Source organism: Taeniopygia guttata, chromosome 26 (genome assembly GCF_048771995.1).
Source record: "Taeniopygia guttata chromosome 26, bTaeGut7.mat, whole genome shotgun sequence".
Classification (NCBI taxonomy): Eukaryota; Metazoa; Chordata; class Aves; order Passeriformes; family Estrildidae; genus Taeniopygia; species Taeniopygia guttata.
In genome coordinates this window covers 5,699,327-5,716,190 of record NC_133051.1, presented here as the reverse complement: position 1 = coordinate 5,716,190, position 16,864 = coordinate 5,699,327, and the positions used below count along the sequence as shown (strand labels likewise).

Below are 16,864 nucleotides of genomic sequence, written 5' to 3'. Positions count from 1 at the left end.
AGACAAGGTCCTGCAGTGCTCTCCCAGCTCTGAGCCCTCTCCCCTCACACGGCTGAGGAGCAGCCTCTGGGGCTGTATTTGTTCATCTGTCCATAAGGCAGGGAGGGATTTCTCCCCCGAAGGCAGCTCGGCAGCAGGAGCTCAGCCTGCTCCCAGAGCGTGCAGCAGCCAGGGCACCTGGGCACGAGGTCATTTCAAATCTGATCCTTAACTACATCTGAACTGGCAATGAAATCCAGCTGAGGAGTGCGGGCAGGGCTGAGCTGCCCAGTTCTCAGCGGTGCCTGTCCCAGTGCCATCTGCTGGTCACCTCCTGGCTGGGCTGGGCTGGGCTGGGAGCTGAGAGCAGCCCCAGGCAGCTGGGCTCTGCAGGACAGCTGCTGCTGCTGCTGCTGCTGCTGCTGCTGCTGCTGCTCCTGCAGCAGGGCTCGGAGGAGCCGAATGTGCAGCTGCAGGGCGGCTCTGCTGCGAAAAGCAGGGGCAGGAGGATGGGGAAAAGCAAAAAGGCAAAGTCAGATACCAGAATCACTCCAGTACTGATTCTGCCTGTCGAGGCCCTTTCTCCTTATGCTGCTGCCAGAGGGATATTCTGAGGTGAAAATGCTGCAAAAAAACCCAGAATCTAGGGACGTACACTTGTATTTAACTTTTTTCTGTGCCACAGAGATGAAATTGTGTGTGAGAGGCATGTGCTGGGCTTCCTAAAACAGAGAACCAGATGTGCTCCAGTCATAGTTTTTATTTCTTTTTTTGCTCTGAGCTCTTTTTGCCTCGCTTTCCTTGTCCAAGAATTCCTGGTGGGGACACATTTTTACTTTACACTCAGCTGGATGCTCAAGAAAAATTCCCTGCATCATCCTCAATCCCCATGGCCTCCTGCTGCTTTTACACAGGTTTAGAAACATTAAGTTACACCCTTACAAAAAGCAGCACATAGATGCTTTTGGAAAGCCAAAAAATCTCTTCAGGACCCACAGAAGTCATGTTGTCTTTTAGCAATTCTGTGTAAGCACATAATTAAGAGCATTTTACAGGTATAATAAGTAGCTCCCAGGTGTCCAGATCCCCCAGAGAGAGAGTGAATAGACTTTCACAACAGGATTTATTCAGTGCATGCTCTGGGGATGCACAGGACAGAGCAGCAGTGGAGGATCTGAATAATGGTCTTCAAGTCATCCTCCACCTCATCTGTAGAAATGAAAGGCTGCAATGACCAGAGAAGGGGCTGTATCTGCCCATTATCTTCCTTCCACCTGTCTGCAAAGCTTGTCACATATTTAACACACCTGACTGGGAATCCTCAGGTGAAGGGAGGAGAGAAGTGGGGTAACAAAACACAGTGGCCCAGACAATGCCAGTGGTCCTGCAACAGGCCCAGGAGCCACCAATAACCTCTAACAAGGTCACCTGTATCTCTGGAGCTCAGATTGTACCAGCACAAGTGGGGACTTGTTCTCCTTGACCACACACACACACAGATTACATGTCAAGAGGAATCTGTATCTAAATTCAAATACACTGAAATTATGCAAAGAATGAAGCCATGCAGGGAAAGGCTACATGGAGGAGCTGGTGGCCTCTCTCAGCTCTGAAGGTTTCTCTTCTGTGCGTGCACACAGGTGCAGGCACAGGCGTAAAATAAATCTGTGGCTTGGGAGGAGGCAAGGGCTGCAGAGTGTGAGGAGGAGAGGGGGAGCAGCTGGGTAGTACTGGCCAGAGCTCCATCAGAACCAGGAGGAAACAGAAATCCTCAAAAGAGCCACTCTATTTGGACAAGAAGGGAAGGAGGTAAGACTTGTCCAAAATTGAGACAGACACATTGGGAAGGAAAAGAGCATTTCTGCTGGTAAAAACCACCAAAGCCAACCACCATGTCTCATCTACAAACACCAAAGCCAACCACCATGGCTCACTGTCCCCAGGTCACCCTGCTGTCCCCAGGGTCAGGCTGTGGCAGGGCCTGCCAGCCACACGGGCAGATGGGTGGGAGAGCTCAACACTTCCAGCCTGGAAATGGAATAGAAGCCAGGAAAAAGGAGAAGCATCCAAGGTCACCAGCATTATGGCAAACACCCTCCTGCCCTCAGGTCTGCTCAGGAAGGGGACAGAGTTCCCCCAGCACTGATGGCTGCCCTTGGCTCGCCGGGGCTGCGGCAGAGAAGGCAGCGTGAGGAGGGAGCGTGTGAATTGTCCAAGGAGTCTCCTGAGCCTGCCAGGGCTGTGGAACAACCAGCGCTGACAAAGCCTTGGTGAGAGGTGCAGGGACAGCTGAGGAAGACCCTTCAGAGCAGAAGGCCCAGCAGGATGGCACTGGGGAGGAGGAGGAGGGAAAGGCCCAAGCAGGTACTGGGGGCTCCTCCTTTGGGTGGATCCACACTTGTCTGGTCATGGTTTGTCTCCAGTTCTTCTGTGTCCAGGGCACCTGCTGGAAGAAGAGAGGAAAATGTGGAGTAAGAGGGGAAGATCTGGCAGAAGAGAAGCTCCCACTCATGCAGGTGTGCCATGACGTGCCCCGAGGCTCCGTGAGGCAGCCGAGCTCTGGTCCAGGGAAGCTGTGCGTTAGTGGGAGCAGGCTGTGAATGGGACCATGCTTCAGAGATGAGACATCCAACCAGCCCCTCAGGGTTAGAGCAGAGTGAGGAAAAGGCTTGGTGCCACATACAAGAGGAGGATCCAAAGGACCAGTCTGACACTGCTCCTCCCAAGCCCTCTCCATGCTGCTTGGGGATCCCTGAATGTCCAAGTGTCCATGCCAGGACAAACTCCACGGTTGCCTTACCTGAGAGGGAGGTCTGGAAATGGGGGCTCGGCCCTTTTTTGTCTTTGGAGGATGATGTTAAACGCAAGAACGTGGGCTCTTCAGGGCTGAGGACCACTGACTTGGAGGGGGTTATGAGCTCAGCTCTATTGAAACCTAGCTTCATCTCAGGAACAGCTTGGCTGAGGGATGGAGATTGACTGGGAAAGGCTGATTTCTCTTTCCCATGCTCTTTGACACCTTTCTTTATTTCTGGGACTGATCTGGGGCTGAAGGCTGTGCCCATGCTTTCTAATGAGGCTGGATCCTCTGTAGTGAAGGAGCTAAGAGGCTCCCCAGTGTCTGCCTCTGGAGACACATCATAATCTGGGTCTAAGGTGGGCTCAAAGGAAAGAGTGATCCCGGTTGCCTCAGTAGGATCAGGTCGTTCTGGTTCTGGCTTTGTGGTTGTGGCAGTTTTCAGTTGTGTCTTTGCTGTTGTGGCAGGTGCTAGTGTTGTACCAGCAGGTGTTGGCTTGGCTGTAGTGGTGGTAGATGTTGGTGTGGTGGGTGTTGGTTTGGCTGTGGCTGTAGCAAGTTTTGGCTTAGCTACAGTTGGGCTGGATTTTGGTGTGGTGGGTGTTGGCTTGGCCATAGTTGTGGTTGGCTTTGGTTTGGCTGTAGAGGTGGTTGTGGTGGGGTTTGGTGTGGTGGGTGTTGGTTTGGTGGTGGTTGTGATGGGTTTTGGTGTGGTGGGTGTTGGTTTGGTGGTGGTGGTGGTTGTGGTGGGTGTTAGTTTGGTGGTGGTGATTGTGGTGGGGTCTGGTGTGGAGGGTGTTGGTTTGGTGGTGGTGGTTGTTGTGTTGGGTTTCAGGGGGGTGGGTGATGTCTTGGTGGTAGTGGTGGTTGTTGGCTTAGTGGTGGTGGTTATTAGGGTGGGTTTTGGTGTGGTGGGTGTTGGCTTGGCCATAGTTGTGGTGGGCTTTGGCTTGGCTGCAGTGCTGGTGGCTGCTGGCATGGTGGGTTTTGGCTTGGCCGTGGCTGTGGGGGCTGCTGGTGCTGTGGGTTTTGGCCTGGCTGGGGTTGTTGTTGGGAGCGTGCCGGCAGGTTTTGGCTTGGCTGTGCTGAAGGGTGCCTGTGCTGGGGCTTTGGGCTTGGCTGTGGCTGGGAGGGTGGCTGTGGGTGGTGGCTTGGCTGTGGTTGTGGTTGGCAGTGTGGTGGTAGGGATTGGCTTGGCTGTGGTAGACACTGGTTTTGTGGGTACAGATTTGGCTGTGGTGGACAATGGTGTGGGTTCAGGTTTTGCTGTATGTACTGAAGTTGTAGGTGCTGGTTTGGCTGTGGTGGACACTGGTGTGGGTTCAGGTTTTGATGTATGTACTGATGTTGTAGGTGCTGGTTTGGCTGTGGTGGACACTGGTGTGGGTTCTGGTTCAGCTGTGGTGTTAACTGGTGATGTGGATTCAGGTTTGGCTGTGGATTCTGGTTTGGCTGTGGCTGTGGGCTCAGGTTTGCCTGTGGGTTCTGGTTTGACTGTGGGCTCTGGTTTGGCTGTGGCTGTGGGCTCTGGTTTGCCTGTGGGCTCTGGTTTGGCTGTGGCTGTGGGCTCTGGTTTGGCTGTGGGTTCAGGTTTGACTGTGGGTTCAGGTTTGGCTGTGGGCTCTGGTTTGGCTGTGGCTGTGGGTGCTGGTTTGGTTGTGGCTGTAGGCTCTGGTTTGGCTGTGGCTGTGGGCTCTGGTTTGACTGTGGGTTCAGGTTTGACTGTGGGTTCAGGTTTGGCTGTGGCTGTGGGTGCTGGTTTGGCTGTGGCTGTGGGCTCTGGTTTGACTGTGGGTTCAGGTTTGGCTGTGGGCTCTGGTTTGGCTGTGGCTGTGGGTGCTGGTTTGGCTGTGGCTGTGGGCTCTGGTTTGACTGTGGGTTCAGGTTTGGCTGTGGGCTCTGGTTTGGCTGTAGCTGTGGGCTCTGGTTTGGCTGTGGGCTCTGGTTTGGCTGTGGCTGTGGGCTCTGGTTTGCCTGTGGCTGTGGGCTCTGGTTTGGCTGTGGCTGTGGGCTCTGGTTTAGCTGTGGCTGGGGCGGATGGCCTTGCCTTTGTTGTCACAGAGGCCGGAGTGGTCTCTTCTACAACGAGTTCTGGTGAGAGATGAAAAGTGCCGTGGGTTAGGGCTGGCTCAGCTGACCTCAATGGATCCCCTGCACTGAGCAGGACCAGCAGAAGCCAACGAGGGCTGAAATAGCAGCCAACCCCTCTCAGGTCACTCTGGGCCATCCCCCACTCTGGGGTTCCCAACCTGGAGACATCTCAATGTCCCTCACAACCTCCTGCCCCACAAGAGGCAAACCCCACTGCCTAATGGGGTACAAGCCCCTCCTTATCTTAAGGCAGTTGTCCTGTCTCATGGTCCAGCCCTGGAACTGCAGCTCAAGGGCTTCCTGACAGCTCCAGGAGGGTTCAGAGCTCACACCCAGCCCAAGGTCACAATCCCAACAGCCTCTCCAGGGGCTCTGTGGCTCTGCTCACTCACCACACAGGTTGTTCACACAGACTGTGTCTGTGGGGCACATTTCACACGAGGGTCCTTCCTGGTAGGGCTTTTTGCCTTTCACGTTACCCCTGGAAGGAGAAAACACCAAGATAAAGAAGGCATGAGGAAAGGGGAAAAACCCATCCCAGAGAGGGGGCTGATTCAGCTGGCATATCCCAGCCAAGGCAAAACTTGGGATTCATGTAGAAAACAGGTCTTGGACTTCTGCCACGGCTTGTCAGGGCCATTTACTCACCAGCCTGACCCCAAGGCAGCTAAAGCCAGGGCAGACAACTCCATGGAGCAGATCCCTCACCCCCCTCAGAACAGAGCAGGGGATGGATACTGGGACAGGGAATACTTGTCTTTCTCACCCCAGGAAGGTCTGCAGCCACTGGCCACTCTTGGTGCTCTCAGAAGCTCCAAGCAAGTGGTGCCAAGGCTGGTCAGAAGTAACCAGCTCTCTTCCCATGTCCAACCCTTCCTGCTGCTGCAAAAGGGCTTCTCCACCCCAGGCAGCAGCTACTGCTGGCAGGGAAGAGCAAGGCTCAGGGCAGGGGAGTGTTTGTACCCCCAGCTACTGCCACCTCAGCCTTGAGCAGCTCTCGGGGAAGAAGGTCCCTCCCTGGCTGTGTTCCAGGAGCTGAACCAGAACTCAGCAGTCACAATCATAGGCCAGGATCTCCAGACAACCCTTCCTTAGTCTGGGACCAACCCAAGATAACAGAAGCATTATTTGGAACATCTATTTCTGACCAAGGACAAACCCTGCTGTGACATAAGGCTGAAGCCAGGGTATTTCCAGCACAGAAACCCCACTGAGATGCACCAATCCATGCAGGGCCTGGGACTTACGGGGGATAATAGTTGCAAACAAGCAAGTGCATGTTCTCTGTTTCAATTCCATCAATCTTCTCACAAAAATGTGCCCCACAGCCGATCTGATGTGTGCTTGACCAGACCACCTAAGGTAAAAAAACAGGGTGGAGGTGAGGGGATTGGGTAAAGGCAACTTGTCCCCTGGCCTTAAAGGCTGCTCCAAAGACCTCCTCATCCCACAGATCCCGCATCCCCACGTTGCTTTGGCATCCAGCACCATCTCTGCTCCTACCCAAGCTGCCAAGAAACACTCAGACTTCATCTCTCTGTCTGAGAAGATCTGGCACCCAGCTCTGCTGAGCAGCCACCCCTCCACCCCAGCAGCTGGTACCTGGGTGTAGTGGCCACACATCTGCCCAGGGACACACGTGGATGTTGTCAAGTTGTAGAATTTCTCCTCCCCGTTCCAGTCTTCCACGGCAAATTCTAGTTCCAGGGTTGGGGCCATAGCAAAGAGGTTTTCTCCCCGTCGGCCCCTCTCCTTGTTGTGGTCCCAGATGCACTTCTCTGCATAGGATTGAGCAAGGGCCTCCAGGTCCGTGTCCCAGGTCTGAAAGGAGCTCAGAGTCAGCGCACAGAGAGGGACACTGGGCTCTCCAACAGGAACAAGGCACTCACCAAGGACCCCTGCAATGTCTGGCTGCAGTTTCCTCATTCATAAAGAAAATTCAAACCCCTGCCCAACACGGTCCTCAGGAGAGGGGAGCTCCATGGTCAGTCCCAGCACAAACTGAACCTTGGTTTATGGGTCAAAGAGGAGAAGGTCAGGGCACAGCACAACTCTCACAACCTCTCCTGGAGCTCATCTAACACCATCATGGAGCATCCCCAACTCAGCATGGAGAAACCATGAAGTCATGGCAGAAGAAGGAAACCCACTGTGGGTCACGCCAGAGGGGTCTGGGGCCATCCCTCCTCGCCCAGGGTGGGGACAGGAGGGGAATGGGACACATCTCTCCTGGCAGCTGAACAAAGCCTGGGAGCACTGGCTCCTGGGAAGCATCATCTGTTTGCCTGGAACCGAGACGTGGCTGCCTGGCTGCCGGCCAGGAGCCCCCTCTGGAGCAGCAGCGGCCCCGCCACCAGCTGAGCCCCCGGCCACAGGGAGGAGAATGAGGAGGAGGAGGAGGAGGAGGAGAAGGTGGAGAGCTTTTCTCGCAGGCATGCATATGGGGAATCCTGCGCTGCAGCTGTTCGGACCATCCTTGATGGAGAGAGCAGCTTGGCTTGGAAGGCAGCCCTGCAAACAGGGGGTCCTGAGGGGGGACCCTCCTGACAGAGCCAGGGCTGGGTCCAAAAGGTGCCAGACAGGAGGGCATGTCACCACTGGGGTGTCGAGGGGATGAGGACAGGCCTGAAGGTGCTGTGGGGAGGAAACACCTGGATGGGACACAGGGTGTTGGTTCAGCTCCCACCATGGCCCCAGGCCACGCTGACAGAGATGGCTGGAGACCCAATTTGGGGAGCACACACCCCTCTTCTTCTGACACAGAGCTGGGCTCCATAAACGGGGGACTCACACCTGCAGACTTGCCTCATTAGTAAAGTGGCTTTAGGATAGAGATTCCCCCCCTTCAACTAAATATTTCCAAAGCAACCAGCTCCATGTCCCAAAAGGAAGCACGGAGTGACCTCAGCCAGGCACAGTGCCATGGCAGCAGGTGAGCGCAGAGGCAAACTCAGCCCAAGCAAAGGTCCCAGGAGGGAGATGAGGATGGTGTTCTCATGGAAAACCTCTACTGAGGAATCGTCAGGGCTGCTGTGAGCTAAACATTTGCTGGCTACAAATTGAAAAAGTCTTTGTCCCTGGACCATGAGCAGGTCCTGCGTGTTCAAGCAGGAGCAGAAGCTGCAGAAGGAGCATCTCAAACCTGGGGGCTGCAATCAAAGATTCAGCCATGAGCAGCCCCCACAGGTTTGGAATTGACTTAAAGACCCTGAGAGATCATTTCCCTCAGGCTTTCTCTAAGACTTTGGCTCCAAAGCCCTGATACTCTGAGTTTGCTGTGCCTGGTGGGATCATGGCGCTGAGGGTTCTGGCTCTGTCCCCTTTTATTCTGCAGTCACTGGTCAGGCCTTCTCTCCCTGAGTTTAACTTTTTGCTTCCTCGAATTGTTAAGCTCCCATTTACCAGCCCAAAAAGGTTTTACTCATTCTGGGCAATTTCTGGGCCAAGCAGGGAGGTGCCCTCCAAGCACACTGTGACCCAAAGAGGAAAGGACTCCAGCTCTCCATGATAAACAATTATCCTTCTCTGTGTGATTTGCAAACAATGAGGAAAAATAGTATGTGGTGCAAGATAAAACTTCAAAGCCAAATTCTAATCAAAGCAAGAGTCTGAACAGGACAAAAAGCAGTAGCAGCACCAAGCTTGTTTTCGGTCCTACTACAGGTCCCACTATGACCTACAGTAGGATTTCATTGACTCGATTTCCCCAAGCAAAACAGGGGATCCCACATCTCCAAGACACCAAGTCATGGTGAGGATTAGGAGTGTGATGAGCCCAAATAACTGAAAGACCTTGACTGACAAGCTGACATTCCCTCCAATAGATAAAATTACCTTCACCTGCAAAGGCAGATACAGAGCACTGTGTGATGTCCCACGCAGAAAGATTCCCCCACCACCTCTTGGCAATGACCATGGCAAAGTCTCCAGGTCATGGCACCTGCTCAGGGCAGGGTCTCACCTGCCCTTCCTGCCATCACAGGGGGCTCCAGCAGCCACTCATGTGGGTGAGAGCTGCATCACTCTCATGGAAAGCATCTGGGGACTCACATCACATTTAGGAACTTCCAGAACATGATCAAAGACAACTCCAAAGGTGAAGGAAACTCTTCTCTTTAGAGGCAGTCTAGGGAACCCCTCCATTAAGACCCACTTGTAACCCTACAGGAAAATTGTCATGCCTCCCCTAAAGAACACCCTGATCCCTCCTCGCATTGAGATCGAGCCTTGGACCACACAAACACCCCAATATTCCTCTGTAATAAAAGCCACTTACCATCTTCATCATAGCCTTGGCAGGAGGAGAGACCTGGGAGCGATATTTATTATGCTCATCCAAGATGATCTTCTTTTCTTCATCACTCAGGGACCAGCTCAGCTCCAGCACGGAGAGCACCAGGAGAACGGGAGGAAGACCTGAGCTCAGCATCGTGCAGGCAGCTTCTGCTCTCAGCAGCCCACGGCTCTGGCAGTCAGATTTAAAGCACCTCCCAAAAGCAAGGAACACCCAACAGCTTGAAGATTGGGGAGGAAATATATTTATTAGAGTTTTGGAGCCATGCAGAACACACCCATCTCACATATCGGCCTTGATGGAGAGGCAGCAGTGCCAACAAACACGCAGGGTCCTCTCCCTGGGACAGACCCTGTGCCCGAATCCCAATCCCTGGATTGGCATCCTTCATCCAAACCTCTGCTGCTCCAAACCTCAGCCATCCCCTGAGCCCTCCGTTACAGGTCCTCTCCTCTACCTCCTGTTCTATTTTTCTAATCTATAACAATAATCCCACAGCAGTTGACACAGCCCTGTTTCCACACGGGTCTTCCCCCGTGCCTGGAATGCAGCTGCGTTAGAAACAAAGGCAGCAAGATGCAATTGCTGAGAGCAGTTTGCAGCACAGCAACTCCCCAGGCAGGGTCAGAGCCACCTCGGCCACCCCGTGTCTGTGCTGGGGACAGCATTTGGCAGCTGAGGAACAGCCCCGGGGCTCCCCAGCCTGGTGCCAACAGGGGAAGCAGAGGGTTGTGCCTCCTCCCTGAGCCATCAGGAGAGGAAGAACAGGGAACAGAGCTGAAATTGCCCCAAGCAGGGGAGCTGGGAGCGTGTGGCTGCCCTCGGGGCTGGCTGCAGTAACCAAAGCATGGCTCTGCGGGGACAGGCTGTGCTCCGTTCCCGCAGACACCTGGAGGGTTCAGCAGCCGTGTCCCGCAGCCCCCGGGCTGCTCCAGCCTCCCCATCTGCGATTGTGCAATTGCCCGGCCCGGCTCCAGGAGCTCCGGGGATCGCAGGGATCAGCGGGTGGGCAGCGCTGCAGAGCGGAGCCAAGTTCATCACACGCTGCCGGCTTTGCCTCCCCCTCCCCTCCCCACTCCCCAGGCGATGCTTTGTCGGTTTTCCTTTGGTTTTGGACCACCCGGATCTCTGCTCTCACCACAGCAGCTCTCCTACTGCCCCCAGATCTCTTAGCTCTGTGTATTGCCTTGGCCTTCACCAGCTCTGGGATCAGCCGTGCCCTCAATTGTCCAACAATTCCTGCAAGTGGGGTCTGAGGCCAAGATCTCACCAGGTTTTCAACTCAGATGGTCAAACCAGAGATTCTCACATATTGCTAAGGTAAATCTGTCTCTTGATGGAGACACCTCAACACATTTGCTGTTGGATCTCTGGAGACCTGGAGAAACATCTAGAAAACATCAACACAGGCTCCAGCTCCTACGGCCAGCTCACTATGGCCTGGCTTACATGGAACAAGGCAGTGCTGAGGATTTTAGAGCCATGGAATGGTTTGGGTTGGGAAGAACTTGAGAGCTCATCTCATTCCAACCCCTCTGCCATGAGCAGGGACACCTTCCACTAGACCAGTACAGGTGCTGGTCTCTCCAAAGGTGCTGTGGAGATGCAGGGCCAAGCTCCCCATTGCCCCTGGTACTACAGCACCTGGCTGAGCCCTGCAGGAGATAGTGTGGCCACAAGGATGAAGGAAAATGGGATACACAGAGCTTGTGAGGAAAAGCAAACAGCCCAGGAGGAGTCATCACCAGGGCATGTGGCTCATGGGGAAACGTGAGTAAGAGCTGATGCCTTTGGCAAGTGCAGAGCAGCTGCCAAAGGGGTGCAGGGCCATTTCTCAACTCCCAACCTGCTCCGACGGCTCCTTCTGGAGCCAATGGCTAAAGCATCAAGATTAGCAGTGCAAGGTCCAAGCCCCACCCTGGAGCTGACACCCGTGTCCAGCCGGCATTAGGTAAGTGTGTGTGGAATGCAGCTTTTCTTCTGCTCGCTCAAGGAACAGCCTGTCCCCACACCCCTGGGAGCAGCAGCCACTGCACGGGGACATCAGGAGCCACACACCAACACCTGACAGGCTCTGCTCCAGCCTGCTGGCTCCAGAGAGGCCCCACTCTGCAGCACACAAGTGACCCAGCCTGGGCTTCTTCTGACCCACGTCTCGAGGTCTCCAGCGGGGCTGGCCGGTGTCTACAAGGCTCCTGCACGGGTGTGGAAGTAACAGGATCTCTTTTCTCCCTACTCGCCTGGATTTATGAGCTCTGGAGGAGTTTATCGTCTTCTACACTATCCATTCATCCATTCTATTATTTAGAAATGCTGGGATGCAAGTGTTGACTGGGAGTCCCTCTGAGCTGGGCAGGGTGAGAGTGGAGTATTGTCCAAACCAGTACAGTGAGTGCCACGGTTAGACACCCTATGGGTGACTCAGCTGATTGTGTCTGTCACCACAATGCCTCAACAGCTGCAGGAACAGCCCCATTCCCACCCAATTCCACCTCAGCAGGTCACTAGGAACACCAGACTCTCTAGGGAGGTCTCAGCCTCCTGCAGCCTTTCCAAGGATCTCTGAGACTGGAGCTCAAGATGAGGAAAATGATCAGGGCTCACTTGCAGTTCTTTGGCCAAGGCATCAAATCCTCCCCTTGGTCATCCCAGTTTGGCCATTGTGGGTTTCCCACCCTGACAAAGCAGAAGGTGTGAGCACCACACCCGTCTGGCAGCTAAAGACAGGAGCTACTCTGGAAGCCGTGCTGCAGACAGGGGCTTGGCAGATTTGGTCAAAATACATCCCTTACCACCAGAAGAAATGCCCTCCTGTTTTAGTTTTGCAGATGGTTTCAATGGCCTTGAAGGGCAACACCTTTTAGCAAAAAGCAGCCCGGAAGCAAGATCAAGAAAGGTGGATCCTCCCCAGACCCTCACAGGACATTGTGGAACAAGAGCATTTTCAGCCCAAACACTCTGAGGAAATACTTGGAAGCTGGATGGAGCTGCCAGCAGCATAACCCCAAATGCAAATACCCAGCAGGATGTAGGTGCCCACCCCAACCTTTCTGACCCACTGCATTCATGGGAGATCCAGGAGCTGAAGCAAAGGAACCTCCTCTCACCCAACCAGCAGCAAACACCTCCCTGTCCCTGCTGGGAACTGGCCCAGGGGTGGAGGGAGCCCAGCAGGTGAAACCAGGCCTCATAAACACCACAAATCCCAGCATTTAACCCAAGTCAGCACAGCTGATGGGTGATGCCTTCTCCTCCTCCCAGCACTCAGAGCCATGGGGCTGTAAGAACCTGGCAGAATTTTTGCCAGGGTCACCCCAGTGCCAGAGTCCCCTTGATGCCAACCCCCAAAATGGAGTGGGAATGCTGCAGAAGTCTGCCTTGAGTGTTTGTGTGCACTGGCCTGTGCAGCACACCAAACCCTGCCCTTGCCCAAAGGCCCAAAGTCAGGATGAAGCCAAGCCCCCCAAAGGCTGTGTGGGCAGGCTCAGCCCCTGTCCCGGGCAGCAGGGCAAGAGGAAAGCGGATTTCCTTCTGGCTTGGAGCTTTCTGCTGCAAGGATCTCTATAAATAGGTCCTTGCACAACAGCCTGTCCCCACAAGTCCAAACCTTCAGGAAAACAAAACCCAAGAGTTTTCACAAGGTTCACAGCCCCACACCGGTGATAAAACACTTCAGTCCTGGAATTCTGTTGGTGGCTGATAATCAGCAGCACCGTTGGACCTTGATGGCTCTCAGCGGGATGAGGGGATCCAGCACTGCAAAAATCTGGGTTTGCCTGAGTGCCCTGATCTTGCTGGGAGGAGAAATGCTTTTCTGCTCTTGGTAGTGTTTCTAGGGAACTTTTAGGGAATGCCACAGTGTCCTTCACACAGATGCAAAAGCAGACAAGGTCCTGCAATGCTCTCCCAGCTCTGAGCCCTCTCCCCTCACACGGCTGAGGAGCAGCCTCTGGGGCTGTATTTGTTCATCTGTCCATAAGGCAGGGAGGGATTTCTCCCCCGAAGGCAGCTGGGCAGCAGGAGCTCAGCCTGCTCCCAGAGCATGCAGCGGCCAGGGCACCTGGGCACGAGGTCATTTAAAATCTGATCCAAAACTACATCTGAACTGGCAATGAAATCCAGCTGAGGAGTGCGGGCAGGGCTGAGCTGCCCAGTTCTCAGCAGTGCCTGTCCCAGTGCCATCTGCTGGTCACCTCCTGGCTGGGCTGGGCTGGGCTGGGCTGGGCTGGGAGCTGAGAGCAGCCCCAGGCAGCTGGGCTCTGCAGGACAGCTGCTGCTGCTGCCGGGCAGCAGAGCCACCAGCGACCTGTAACAGCATCACCTGTATCTCTGGAGCTCAGATTATACCAACACTTGGGGGATTTGCTCTCCTGACCACACACACAAGTTACACATCAAGCAGGATCTGTATTTAAATTCAAATACAATGAAATTATGCAAATAATGAAGCCATGCAGGGAAAAGCTGCATAAAGGAGCTGGTGGCCTCTCTCAGCTCTGAAGGTTTCTCTTCTGTGCGTGCACACAGGTGCAGGCACACGGGTAAAATAAATCTGTGGCATTGAAGTGACTGAGGAATGGGACATGTGCCAGAAATAGAGAGGGAGGAGGAGAGAGGGAGGCGGGAAGCACTGCAGACTGTGAGGAGGAGAGGGGTGAATGTGATGTGGAGAGGGGTGAACAGCTGGGCAGTACTGGCCAGAGCCACACCAGAACCAGAAGGAAACAGAAATCCCCAAATACCCACTCTATTTGGACAAGCTAGGAAAGAGATAAAATTTGCCCAAAACTGAAAGAAACACATTTGGAGGGAAAAGAGCATTTCTGTTGGAAACTCCTCCTGGCAAGCACCAAAGCCAACCACCATGGCTCATTGTCCCCAGCTCATCCTGCTGTCCCCAGGGTCAGGCTGTGGCAGGGCCTGCCAGCCACACAGGCAGATGGGTGGGAGAGCTCAACACTTCCAGCCTGGAAATGGACAAAGGAGAAGTGTCCAAGGTCACCAGCATTATGGCAAATACCCTCCTGATGCTCCTCCCTCTCAGCCCCACAAATTACCAGGCCAGCCCAGATATTCGAGGCCTTGAGGGGAGGCACATCAGGAGATGGGCAAAGATTCAAAAGAGGCTCTATCCCCGATGTAGTTGTCCAGCTTCTTTATTCCATGAAATCAGGGGGGAAAGAGAACGAAAGGAAGGGTCGTGGACTTATCTAGGCTCTGGACAGGGAGGGCTTTATGGCTCTGCACCAACCCCTTCAGAGCAGGAAGGAAAGGACCAGGCTTATCTGATGCCAGTCACAGGGGTCCCTGGAAATGGGAAAAAGCATATCCTGAGTGCACTGTAACACCCTCCTGCCCTCAGGTCTGCTCAGGAAGGGGACAGAGTTCCCCCAGCACTGATGGCTGCCCTTGGCTTGCCGGGGCTGCGGCAGAGAAGGCAGCGTGAGGAGGGAGCGTGTGAATTGTCCAAGGAGTCTCCTGAGCCTGCCAGGGCTGTGGAACAACCAGCACTGACAAAGCCTTGGTGAGAGGTGCAGGGACAGCTGAGGAAGACCCTTCAGAGCAGAAGGCCCAGCAGGATGGCACTGGGGAGGAGGAAGAGGGAAAGGCCCAAGCAGGTACTGGGGGCTCCTCCTTTGGGTGGATCCACACTTGTCTGGTCATGGTTTGTCTCCAGTTCTTCTGTGTCCAGGGCAGATATGGAAGGAAAAGAAGAAAATATGAAGTTAGAGTAGAAGATCCTCTTTAGTGAAGGAGCTAAGAGGCTCTCCATTGCCTGCCTCAACCTCTGGATATGGGTCTGACATAGGCTCAAAGGAAAGAGCAATGCTGGCTGCCTCAATAGGATCTTTGTGCTCTGGCTTTGTGGTTGTGGCAGTTTTGGGTTGTGTCTTTGCCATTGTGGCACATGCTGGTGTTGTACAAGCAGATATTGGCTTAGCCAGAGTTGTGGTGGGTTTTGGCTTAGCCAGAGCTGTGATGGGTTTTGGTGTTGTGGGTTTTGGCTGGGCTGGGGTTGTTGTTGGGAGAGTGGTGGCAGGTTTTGGTTTGGCTCTTGTGATGGGTGAGAGTGTTGGGGGTTTGGGTTTGGCTGTGTTTGGCAGTGTGGCTGTGGGTGGTGGCATGGCTGTGATTGTGGCTGGAAGTGAGTTTTTGGATGGTGGTTTGGCTGTGGTTATGGTGGCCTCTGATGCTGTGGGTTCTGGTTTGGCTGTGGCTGTGAGTTTTGGCAGGACTGTTAGGGTGAATGAAAGAGATGCAGAGATGAAAAGTGCCATGGATTTGGGCTGGCTCACCTCAGCAGATCCCTGCCCTGAGCGGGACCAGCAGAAACCAACAAAGGGCTGAAACAGCAGCCAATCCTTCTCAGGTCACTCTGGACCATCCCCCACTCTGGGGTTCCCAACCTGGAGACATCTCAATGTCCCTCACAACCACAACATGGTTCAGCCCTGGAACTGCAGCTCAAGGGCTTCCTGACAGCTCCAGGAGGGTTCAGAGCTCAGACCCAGCCCAAGGTCGCAGTCCCAACAGCCTCTCCAGGGGCTCTGTGGCTCTGCTCACTCACCACACAGGTTGTTCACACAGACTGTGTCCGTGGGGCACATTTCACACGAGGGTCCTTCCTGGTAGGGCTTTTTGCCTTTCATGTTACCCCTGGAAGCAGAAAACACCAAGATAAAGAAGGCATGAGGAAAGGGGAAACACCCATCCCAGAGAGGGGGCTGATTCAGCTGGCATATCCCAGCCAAGGCAAAACTTGGGATTCATGTTGAAAACAGGTCTTGGACTTGTGCCACGGCCTGTCAGGGCCATTTACTCACCAGCCTGACCCTTACCAGGGGTCAGCTAAATCCACGGAGCAGAGTTACCTCCCTCAGAACAGAGCAGGGGATGGATAACAGCGTGTGGGCCTGGAACTTACGGAGGATAATAGCTGCAAACAAGCAGATGTATGTTTTCTGTTTCGATTCCATGGGTCTTCTTACAAAAACTGCTCCCACAGCCAATGCGAGTTGTTTCTGCCCAGACCACCTGAGGCAAAGACCAGGGTTGAAGGTGAGGGGACTGGGTGAAGGCAGTCTCTCCCCTGGCCTTAAAAGCTAATCTAGTATCTTCCTCATCTCCCAGCATGTGCCCCAGATCCCCATCCCCACCTTGCTTTGGCATTCAGAATCTTCTCCCTTGCCCCTGTCTGAACCAACTTCCCAAGGTCATATATTCCAGTGCCACAGCTTTCCTACCATACAGTCTACCCAGGCAGAGCATCACCACCTCTGCTTTGGTCTTGGAACCATCCATCCATCCGTTCATCCATCCATCCATCCATCCATCCATCCATCCATCCATCCATCCATCCACTTACCACCACCATTGCTTCTCCTCTTTGCTCCCACCCAAGCTGTGAAGAAACACTCAGACCTCATCCTTCTACCCAAGACAAGCTGGCACTGAGCTGGCACTGCTGAGCAGCCAAAAAAAAAGGCTGCAGAGCTTTTCTCCAAAAAAGGTCTTCTCTAAAAGGCCGCTCATGACTGACACCATGCCCAGGTCTGCCTCTATCATTGTGAATCCCACCTGGTTCCCTGTCCTTTTGCAAAGATTTTGGGAGGAGCTGGAGCAGTGGTACAGCTCCTGTCCCAACAGCCCCTCCACCCCAGCAGCTGGTACCTGGGTGTAGTTGTCACACGTCTGCCCGGGGA

General features: G+C 54.1%; 1 protein-coding gene across 5 annotated transcripts; it reads right to left on the bottom strand.

Annotated features, from left to right (window-relative positions):
- Positions 1–724: 724 nt before the first annotated feature.
- PI16 (peptidase inhibitor 16) lies at positions 725–16,784 on the bottom strand. Of its 5 annotated transcripts, none has more exons than XM_072918904.1 (6): positions 9,144–9,349; positions 6,470–6,688; positions 6,115–6,224; positions 5,260–5,348; positions 2,780–4,867; positions 725–2,425 (listed from the first exon to the last, which is right to left on the bottom strand). In XM_072918904.1, exons 1-6 carry the CDS (start codon positions 9,294–9,296, stop codon positions 2,283–2,285), a joined length of 2,802 nt encoding a protein of 933 aa, XP_072775005.1. In that variant the 5' UTR covers positions 9,297–9,349; the 3' UTR covers positions 725–2,282. The 5 variants fall into 5 exon arrangements, with proteins under 5 accessions (XP_072775005.1, XP_030147902.4, XP_030147904.4 ...); XM_030292042.4 differs by having other exon boundaries at positions 725–2,422; XM_030292044.4 differs by lacking the exon at positions 2,780–4,867 and having other exon boundaries at positions 9,144–9,346.
- Between the last annotated feature and the right edge of the window lie 80 nt (positions 16,785–16,864).

Excerpts from the sequence above, each read along its gene's own strand:
- PI16 (XM_072918904.1), bottom strand. The coding sequence starts at position 9,296 with ATGCTGAGCTCAGGTCTTCCTCCCGTTCTCCTGGTGCTCTCCGTGCTG. Across the intron at positions 6,689-9,143 it reads CCAAGGCTATGATGAAGATG|ACCTGGGACACGGACCTGGA; the intron begins GTAAGTGGCTTT and ends AGCTCCTTTCAG. Across the intron at positions 6,225-6,469 it reads TGTGTGGCCACTACACCCAG|GTGGTCTGGTCAAGCACACA; the intron begins GTACCAGCTGCT and ends TTTTTACCTTAG.